Here is a 10662-nt window from a genome sequence, read left to right as displayed (position 1 = left end):
TCATGGTCTTTTGGGCTGTCCGCAATTTTTCTCGTGCCACTTCATGAGATAATCTGAGAGACTCCTCAAGCCCAGCCACATATTTGTCAACAACCCCCTCCCCCCCATTTTGTAAAGGCTCCCCTGGGGGAGGTTTAAACATGAGACTGGCTGGACTGTTCACTTCTCGTCCGAGCATTAGATGATTAGGTGTATGCCCAGTATGACGGTTAACTGCCGAGCGCATTGTCCCAGCTAACAGGTCCAAGTGAGCGTCTCAGGCCTTTGGGTCATTGTCAACATAACATCTAACTGCATCCATTAGGGTGCGGTTATACCGCTCCACTTGGCCATTACCCGACGGTCTATATGGCGTGGTCCGTGACTTGTGTGTATCAAGTAGATCACAGACCCTTCTGAATAGCTCACTTTCAAAGTTACGGCCCTGGTCAGTGAAAATTTCAAAGGGGTAAACAAAACGCACAAAGAATTTGTTTATTGCCGCTCTGGCAGTCACTTCTGCGGTCTGGGACGGTAGAGGAACGCACTCCACCCACTTAGTGAAACTATCCACCATCATGAGTATGTACTCATTCCCCAAATTGGTGCGAGGGAGTTGCCCCAGGAAGTCTAAATGCACCTTCTCCATTGGACTCCCAGCCTGGTAACGTTTGAGTCCAGCTCGCGAAGGCAAAGAGCCACGCTTGTTTCGACAGCAGGTGTCACACGTAAGCACATACGTTTTTATTTCTGAACCCATTCTCCACCAGTAGACGTTCTCTCTGGCCTTTGCCTTCGTGCACTGCTCCCCTTGGTGCCCTGAGCTTGGGATGTCGTGCACTATGGACAAAACCTCCTTCCGCAAACTCCTAGGGACTAAAAGTCGATCTGGGTCAGATGTATCCACTCTCCATATCACACCATCATTGTCCAGTTTAAATTGGTCCCTTTCAAAATAGTAGCATTTTTCCTCAGGCCCTGACAAGAGTAACTCGCTTTCTGTTGGTTTTGACCCAGATTTTAGAAATTCCATGAGATAACGTAAAGCAGGGTCATCGCGCTGCCCCGCTGCTATCTCCTCCGAGCTGTAGGATGCCAACGATATACCTGTCGCGTCCCCTGACAACTGCTGCACTGTGAGATTGTCCTCCTGAATGGACCCCTCAACCCAACACTGCGGGGCTGATGGAGCGTCACGGGCAATAGTCATGCATATTTGCGGTAACCGAATATCTTCAGGATTAACATCTGGGGTAGTACACTCAAGCGGCCCAGCTATAATGAATCCTTGCACCGCTGGAGCTAGAGAGCCAATTTCCATCTTGGTTGCGGACGTAGAGTTATCAGGGCTTTTGCTTTCAGAGAACAACGAGGTAAGCGTTACCACATCATCTCTCTCCTCGAAGAAATCATACCATCGCTCTTGGGCGCGCCGACAGTAACGGCACCCCCCACAAGGCAGGTCTTCGAGACGAACAGACCTTCCTAAGACTTTGCAGGGCTGAACTATTTCTCTTGAGAGTGCGTCAGCGTTCGTGTGTTTCTTGCCTGCACGATGGACAATGTTCATGTCATATTGACTTAGCTCCTCAAGCCACCTTGCTATTTGGCCCTCCGGATGGTGAAAGTTAACTAGCCAGGTCAGGCTATGGTGATCCGTTCGCACTATACACTCCCGTCCCAGAAGGTAATGGCGGAATTGCCTTGTGAATTTTACAACCGCCAAGAGTTATTTGCGTGTAGTGCAATATCGACGTTGCTCGGCAGAGAGCACAGCGCTTGCGTAACCTTTTGTTCGCTCGCATCCATCCTGAATCTGACTTAACTCTCCCCCAACCGCGAGGTCCGAAACGTCCGTGTCGAGGATGAATTGCCCACTACTCGTGGGGATCGCAAGATCAGGCGGACTGGTAAGACGCGCAACCAGCTCCCTAAAAGCCTGTTTCTGCTCTTTTTCCCATCGAAAAGAAGCCTTGCCAGTTACCGCATACAGAGGGCCGGCGATTTCGGAGAAATGGGAAATAAAATTCCTATGATAATTCGCGAAGCCTAGAAACCTCTCAACTGATTTAGTGTTCGTTGGCACTGGCCAATCACGAACGGCTTCAATATACTGGTCGCCCATTTCTACCCCATCCAAGCTAATTGGTCGTCCCAAGAATTCGACCTTCTGTCTAAAAAAACTCGCATTTTTTCGGCTTGAACTTCAACCCATAGAAAACACTTGACGCATGTTATCCAGGTGTGCGCTTGGTGAGGCTCCCAGGATGAGAATGTCATCCAGGAAGGCAAGAGCAATCTTCCAATTCAACCTCTGCAAGACAAGGTTGATTGCTCTGACAAAGGTCGCGGGGGTAATCCAAACTCCATATGAGTAAATTCAAACAGTCCGTGCTTGGTTATAAAGGCCGTCTTCTTTCGGTCTTCGGAAGCGACCTTAATCTGCCAATAAGCGGCATTGGCGTCGAGCTTCGAGAACCACTGATTACCCGCTAGTGTGTCAAGACACTCTTCGATGAGAGGTAGCGGGTAAGTATCCTTAACCGTAACTTTATTTAGAGCTCGGTAGTCAACGCACCACCGTACACTGCCATCTTTTTTTCTAACTAAAACGGGGGCGGCAGCCCAGTCTGAATTTGAAGGCTGTATTACCCCTGCTGCTAACATCTTATCCAGGTGCCCTCTTCTTCCCCCTGGAAAACGGCAGGTGTGCGTCGCATCCTTTGCTTCACAGGTCGCGCGGTTCCAGTTTCGATCCGGTGCTCTAAGGCATCGAAATTCCCCAAATCTAAGTCACTTGTGGCGAAGACATCGGCATACTCATTGATCAATTGTAATGCCTCCTCCCGCACCTCGGGTGGGGCATGAGTGCGGATATCTTCCAACAGAGTCTGAATATGTGACTGGGACTCTATCTGGCCCTCTGAACTCACCTGTCGCACAGATGTGGATGGTTGCCCCACCTCATGTGCAGGTAAAGCTGTGGCCAGCGGTTCTCCTGCGCGAAAAATATGACTTCGCGGAGTCATGTTTATGAGACATAATTTTCCCTTATTCCCCGTCTGGTTGAATGTGCGGGATGGGGAGACACCGACCGGGAAGTTATTTGTCGGTTCTAGGATGAAATCAGGTAGCTCCTTCTCTATATTGCAATCGATAACCCCCACAGACAAAGGAGGTAAACGTACTCGCCGGACTGTGACACCCTGAACTGAGTTTGTGTTAGCCTTATGCATAGCTTGTATAGTCATGCTGCCCCCTACCCTTAGTTCACCAGCTCCGCAATGCAACTGCACTTCATTTTCCTGCATAAAGTCGATGCCAATGAGCATATCGTCCTGTAGGGGTGCCATATACACCGGATGCCTAAGACGCATGTCCCCTATCTCAATGTTCAGAGGACCCAAAAGGCCTACTGACATGGTGGCCCCACCTCCAGCAAGGTTGACGTCGATGTTGGAAAGGATTTTTGGAGGCGGAGACATTTGTTCATAGACCCTTTGTGATATCAGGGTTATTTCGGCCGCCGTGTCAACAACCGCGCTTACTTTAAGGCCATTCACTACTATGGGTACTCGCCACCGCACTTTCTACGCACCTTAACCCCCCAGATCTCACTGAAGGTATAACTCGTCGCTGCCCCCACAGTTGGGGATTTTGAGAAACGCACATGTTTGCCCTCAGGCTCCTTGTCTTGGCGCGAATTTGAAGGAGCTGGCGACCCGGATCTGTGTCGATTTGGACACTCACGGCGGAAGTGCCCTACTTCATGACACTCAAAACATTGGCCAGACTCCTGCGGACACCGCCATGGGCTGGGGGAAGAACTTCCCCTTCGACCCTGAGTAGCTCCGGCCCCTTGACCTCGCCCTGACCTACCACGCGAACTCTGCTCAGATCTAGGTGATCTTTCTTGGTCGCGACCTTCATACGTAGCTCTACGGGGGGATGGAGATTTTGATGGCTCCCCACCGGATGACTGGCTCTCACCAGGTACGGAGCGCACCCCTTTTCGTCGGTGGGCTAAGGCTTGGCGACTAAGTTGGTATGTCTTAATTCGGAGTACGGCCTCATGGATATTGACAGGGGGGCTGTCGATCAGCCTTCTGCCTGCGCGCACGTCGAGGCAGCCCATCGCAAACCGCAGCACGGCTTGCTCTTGGAGCACTTGTCCCGGGACTCTCGCCCGTACTGCTCTAGGCTCTCATCCGTCCCTTGAGTCATGGAGTTAAACTCCACTTGCGACGCGGCCTGCAACGTACTCTTGCCGAACCGTTGCTCAAATCGAGAGGCTACTTCATTGAATGTCATATGCTCACCCCGTGAAGAGAACAAGTGGAAATATCTCAGTGCTGGTCCCTCTACTGAGACACTGGGAGCCAATAGGCTATCATCGTCATCCCATCCATAATAACGAGCCAAAGTTCTAAATTTTGCATAGAACAAACCCCACTCAAGGCCACCAGTGTATTTAAGACTCTGAAAACCTGTCATAAGTCCCGAGGGACGAACTTTCCCTAACTGATGGGGGCACTGATGGAACCTCACTACCAAACAACCCAAGCCCAGTTGCTGGACTGGAAAAATTGACAACTGGTATAGGCCCACTACTCGATTGGCCTCTATGATACCCCTGTCCCGAGATGAGTGAACATGAGTGGCTTTGGGTCCCGGGGGATTCCATACATGCCGGTACATATGCCCTCTGAGGCATATGTTCGCCATGGCCCATGGAATATGATGCATCTGGACTGCTATACAAAGGCTCCCCCCACGGCACCACCCCCTTACTTCTTCGCAACAGTGCTTCTCCACTATGCACCTCTGAGGGATTCCTAACCCCATTCCCCTGACTCACCTGACTGGGAAACACTACCCCTGGGGTATCCCCATATTCACTGAATGCATGAACATTAGTGCGACCCACTTTAATTCCCTGTTCTGACTCGGGTTGACCCCCCTGTAAGAAAGCTACATGACTATTAGTGGGAGTGACTTGAGTGTTGCTTGGAATACTAGTCACAAATGTGTGAACTCCTGAACCAGTACCCCCTATTTGACTACTCATAGTGGTTGTGTTGGACCCGCTCACCATATTGCTAGGGCTCTCCTCCCTGGAACTGGATCCCTGGGAGAAGCTACCTCCGTGGACCCTGATTTCCCAACAAATATCTGTGTTAGTTGGCTTAATTGGGTCTGAACCTCTTTCAACCAGGTCGCCACCTGATCATTGCTTGGTACAGACCCCAAGACTGGGTGTGGTTCATCCCCCGTGACCCCCCCTCTCAGGGGTTGTATTTGTACTTGGCCTATCCGTCTTCCCCGGGGTGAGGGACATATCAACCTCCCCGATTACAGTGCTATCCTCGCTCCATCTGACACCTGGCGTACTAAACACCGGTGGTCTAAAGGGGGTTATCAGACCGAATAAATGATCCACCCTGTCAGGCTGAGAGTCTCCCTGTGTATTGACATCCTGCCCCGGGGCTCCTTCTAAACCACCCGGTCTAGTTTCTTCACCCCTAAGGACACCCCTGCCACTCATGAATGCGGGACCCCCCTACCCCGATCAAAAAACCATTGCCGTTCGCATATACTGGTATATGTATGTATAATATATTTCCCCTTCTCTCTACCACCCTAATCGAGCACCATTAACCACTCCGATATCAGACTGCGACTGTAATATCACAAAAAACCTAGCAAAATATCAGGTCAACAGAGAACCCATTAAATTGCAATCACATATATGTACTATCCTACATAAATTTGATTAGACCTAACAAAAATTGCACAAAAAATTACCGATTTTATTCTACCAAAGAATTAATTCACTGTGGCCAAACCGCGCGGAGTCCCCTGAACACCGCTTCGGTCTAAATTGACCGCCGACTATCCTACCGGCGACGCCAATAAAGTGATTTCCAGAAAAATAGTAATGAGACAAATCACTTTAGGTAAATTAATATGTGTATTGACAAAAACAACCTTTGATTTAACTTACAAATATTCAAGACTATCAAATGTTGGCCTGGACCTCGTGGAACTTTTCCGGAAGAGAGGGAATAATTACTTGAGCTCGATCTGAAATATAAAAATAAACACCCCCCCCCCCCCAATACACTACACAGGCAAATAAAATCTGGTTTACGGGAACCCTCGCAGATTTACATATGAAATAATCTGAAAGATTTTTTTCACTTCTACATGGCTCAATATTAATAAAAATTTAATCCTTTTGTACATAATACGTTAAATTTAAGTAAGACTTGTCAGTAAATGTTACTTTCTACTTGCCTAATACCATACGAATTTAAACATTAAGGAAAATTTAAATTATCAAATAATAATCAATACAGTAAAACTCTGTAATTTGTTACATGCGCGGATTTAGAAGGGGGTTTGGGGGGTCAGGACCCTCCCTGGAATTTGCAAGGTTATTATATGTATTTACTAAAGCCCAAAAAAATATCTTGGTCCCCCTTGAAAAACGCAGAAGGGTATAAATGTGTTTGACGTTTGCGCGAGTTATGGATTTTTTTTGCTTGTCAAGATTTTCTAGGTTGGATTTTTTTCTCACTGTGGTGGACCCCCCCCCCCTTGGAAAAAAATTCTGGATCCGCGCCTGCGTTACAACCGTACACAAATTCATTTTAAAACTTTATACAGCTGGGGATCCAAGACAACTTCCCTATATTAATGTTGATGGAGACTAACGATATAAGATTGCACAAAATGTAAGAGATACATGTGTAACTGTTTTGGCATATTACGGTCGCTATATAAACAGTAAACAGAAATGTTAAAATATAAGCATTAAAAGTCAAATCTAAATGGTTAGCAGTGTGCATGAAAAGATAGCACTATTTACAAAAATGATAAAAATGTACATGCTGTTATTGTTTATAAGAAATGTAATTAGGTCTTTCCACCTTTCTGTGGAAAGACCTATTGATTTCCTTCTGTTTCTTTTTTTCCTTTTTCTTATTATTTTTTATTATTTTTCCGCCGTGTGATTTTGAGTTTCAAGATTTATCGTAAAGATTTTCAATTCATAAGAATGTACTCCGTAAAAGATTTTCGCAGTTGACCCTGCGTATATAAACTATGACCCCTTTCGGAGTTATTACCCCTTTCGCAAAAAAGCTTGTTATCGCTACTCCTCCGAAACCATAAACCGTAGAGAAATGAAACCTTCACTAATGTCTTCGACTAATTTAGTAGACACTTCATTGATTCATTGCGAAAGTATTCATTGACCCCTTCAATAAGTTATTGCCCCTGGAAGTTTTAGAATTTTACAAATAATTAAAAATTTTCAAAACAAGAAGACGTAGAGACATGGGACCAAATGCATAAGATTCATTGACCTTTGGTCTTGAAATTTATGGAAAGGTCAAAGGTCAAGGTCATTCCAAAACTGAGAAATTTAGCTCTTTTTATATCTCTTTTGTCTTTTAACATATACTTAATGTCTATGCATCATTAATATGTACTTTTAAAACTGTTTCAAAGATTTTATTCTTGTCCCCTAACATGAACCCATTTAAAAGTTATTGCCCCTTTTGCGAAAAACCTTGTTATCGCTACTCCTCCGAAACTTTAGACTGTAGAGACACCAAACCTTCACTAATGTCTTAAGGGTCTTTAGACCTAACTTCACTGTATAGGTGCAAAAGAATCTGATGACCCCTTGTATGAATTATTGCCCTTTAACTTCTTTATACTTACTATTAAACCTTGTATCTTGAAAACTATAAATGGTAGAAGCATGGGGCCAACTGCATTGTGACTCATGACCTTTGACCTTGAATATTTTGTCAAGGTCAAGGTCATTGCAAAAATGAGAAATTAAGCTCTTTTTATCTATCCTTTGTCTTTTAACATATGCAATCAGTCTTTGCATCATTAATATGTACACTTAAAACTATTTCAGAGATTTCATTCTTGTTCCCCAAGATAGACTCTATCAAAAGTTATTGCCCCTTATGCGAAAAACATTGTTATCACTACTACTTCAAAACTGTAGAGAGTAGAGGCATGAAACCTTCACTTATGTCTTAAGGGTCTTTAGGCACACCTTCATTGTATAAGTACTAAAGGATCTAATGACCCCTTATATGAGTTATTGCCCTTTAACTTCTTTATACTTACTATTAAACCTTATATCTTGAAAACTATAAATGGTAGAAGCATGGGGTTAATTGCAATGTGTCCCTTGACCTTTGACCTTGAAAATTTTTTCAAGGTCAAAGGTTAAGGTCATTTTTAAAAAAAATTTTTTTTTACATTTTCATTTTTTTTTCAAGCCATTTCCCTTAAAATTAAATTTATAGTGTAAAATATAAAACTATAAGAAATTTAAAAAGGTGGAAAGACCTCTTATTGTTCTATGAACAATAAGTATCCTAGTTGAAAATAACTTTTGTCTGATGAAGTTTCACATGTGTGATGGAATTCAAAAATATCTGCAGGTATACATCAAAATATAGAAAACATGTGTACATAATTTGCACCTGAAATGAGATAAATTCTGTCATTACTGATTTTGAATGTTTTTTTACAATAATGGAGATCATATCTTATGAAACAGGAAAACTTTTTCACTGGAGTATTTGGACATTATGCAAGTTTGTCTTTCAGCAGTATTCTATGTGCAATAGGACCTTAAAGTTCAATGCTTTGCATAGTCATTCCAATGGTGGTAAGTCACTGGGAATGGCAACATTTGCACAATTAGGTCTTCCATCTGTTCATTGGATCATTGTGACACATCGCCATGTCTTTGCAGCTGTGCTCTAATCATACTGTCTACAACATAATCCTTATAAACAGTATCTTCAAGCAGGCAGATTTCACATGTGGAGTCCCCAAAGGAAAGTGCTTCAACTTGTCCAATGACCTGTCTTTCACGAAGTTCTGTTTTCTGTGGACAAGAGTGAGAATTTAACATCGAAATGAACAACTTGTATTAATCAGTTTTTATTATTCATTAACCAAGGAATCAAAAAAATATATTAAAGGCATTGTTTTCATTAGCATTGTAAAAATTACTGAATTCATTAAAAGAAGAGATGAAAATCAGACCTGAAGGGTATCATATAAAGCCATTCTTGTAACAAGTTGGTTAAGGGGAGAAATTTGTGCTCACTATGAGTTTAATTTTCGGCATTAATTGATCTGTTAGTATATTTGGCTTTTAAAAATGATAATTTTAAAATGAAAATGTTTTGATTTGTTCAGAGTAAGTATCTTAATTGTTGTGATTCTGGTGGAGTTTAGAGTTTTTCTTTTTTGCCATTCTGCAACTACGCAATGTGACACTTCAATGTAATCTCCGATGGTGATTGTTTGGTTAACTAATTCCCTCCAAAGGGTCAGCTCTACTTGGGTTTCATTTTCTTGAAGAGCGAGGTTCCTGATTTTGGTCTCTACTTTACTGACCGGCACTGTTTTAATGGCCTCGTCCTGTGTCAAGAAATATACATGCTCAATTAACCATTCCATGATATTAAAGTGGTCAGTATGAAGGTCTTTGGTAAAATGGTTAGGAAATAAAAGGGAGACAATGCATTTTCGATATATATATATATATTATAATTATCTTACCTTGATAACTTCTCCACGAACTGTCAGAACTGATTTGATTGAGGACTCCCGCAGGTACGATAAGGATTCCCAGAGAATATCGTAGTGTACTCTCTGCATGTACTTCTCTGAACTACAAATGTATGACGTCATAATTGAAAATGACGTCAAGTCACTGCATACTTGAGCTGTAATAATGGGGAGAGTGTCATAAACTTTACACCATATTTCAATTAGTCTCGTTTACACCAGACTCTCGCTCTCGAGACTTTGTCCGAGCGAGAGTCAGGTCTGATTCCTGTTTAATTTTTGTAACAGGTAGAGGTCGCTTTGGCAAGATGGCGACTCCCATGAAAATTCACGAACGAATTTTCTTTTTAAACAAAGATGTGTGCGTGTTTTGCAGTTTAAAAAACAGACAGAGGTATTATATAATTAAAGTAGATAAAAGTAAAGGCGCAGCCTTTGAATTGACAGTGAAATTTTTAAAGAAAGATCTTAGCATCGAAGAGAATGTAGGAACATTCGCCTGTATATCCTGCTACAAAATGCTGCAAAGGATTAAAGATATTGACAGCAGGCTCACGCAGTTACATGACAAGCTTATGTCAACCTCTCAAAAGTTTAGAGTCATTAGTGTGAAAAAGCGCAATATTCATGGAAACCAAACCCCTACAATGCCAAAGTTTCGGGATCAGAAATCCACACCGGTGTCATCACTGACTTCAGCGTCACATGGTCCACAGGAGTCTGAAGTTTCTATCGTCAAAAAAAAAAAAAATCCGGAAAAAAATTTTCCTACCCTTAACTAAAAAAACCCCAGGATGGCAACGTGTTTTGGGGGGACTCACCTAAACAAGTAGATCTGGGCTTGGCCAGAAAAATCTCGCGACAAATTCAGTTTCCGGAGCGTTTTTGTTATTTATTTAATGTGAAAAATTCAATCTGCTTGACGACTACGGGCCGTTCCTAGCCCCTTTTCCACTTTGACAGCTCATCCTGGACTCCATGCCACTAAACCGGAAGAGAATCTCGCAGTGTATATTTGACGTTTATAAAAACTTGTTCAAATGAAATAAAATAAATAATTGTTCA

The 10662-nt window shown here is 43.3% G+C and overlaps 2 protein-coding genes and 1 pseudogene across 2 annotated transcripts; all 3 read right to left on the bottom strand.

Moving 5' to 3' along the window:
* Positions 1 to 2639: 2639 nt before the first annotated feature.
* On the bottom strand, positions 2640 to 3464 carry LOC134275637 (uncharacterized). Its single transcript, XM_062757904.1, has one exon. The coding sequence runs from the start codon at positions 3462 to 3464 to the stop codon at positions 2640 to 2642; it is 825 nt and encodes a 274-aa protein (XP_062613888.1).
* Positions 3465 to 3544: 80 nt separating this feature from the next.
* LOC134275636 (uncharacterized) lies at positions 3545 to 4114 on the bottom strand. Its single transcript, XM_062757903.1, has one exon. The coding sequence runs from the start codon at positions 4112 to 4114 to the stop codon at positions 3545 to 3547; it is 570 nt and encodes a 189-aa protein (XP_062613887.1).
* Positions 4115 to 8646: 4532 nt separating this feature from the next.
* On the bottom strand, positions 8647 to 9919 carry LOC134275635 (uncharacterized; annotated as a pseudogene).
* Between the last annotated feature and the right edge of the window lie 743 nt (positions 9920 to 10662).

The sequence above is a fragment of the Saccostrea cucullata genome, unplaced genomic scaffold (assembly GCF_032062105.1).
Source record: "Saccostrea cucullata isolate Sc308-1 unplaced genomic scaffold, CSIRO_AGI_Scuc_v1 ctg7460, whole genome shotgun sequence".
Classification (NCBI taxonomy): domain Eukaryota; kingdom Metazoa; phylum Mollusca; class Bivalvia; order Ostreida; family Ostreidae; genus Saccostrea; species Saccostrea cuccullata.
The sequence above is the reverse complement of the archived record's forward strand: the minus strand, read 5'-3'. Positions and strand labels throughout refer to the sequence as shown.

Excerpts from the sequence above, each read along its gene's own strand:
- LOC134275637 (XM_062757904.1), bottom strand. The coding sequence starts at position 3,464 with ATGTCTCCGCCTCCAAAAATCCTTTCCAACATCGACGTCAACCTTGCT.
- LOC134275636 (XM_062757903.1), bottom strand. The coding sequence starts at position 4,114 with ATGGGCTGCCTCGACGTGCGCGCAGGCAGAAGGCTGATCGACAGCCCC.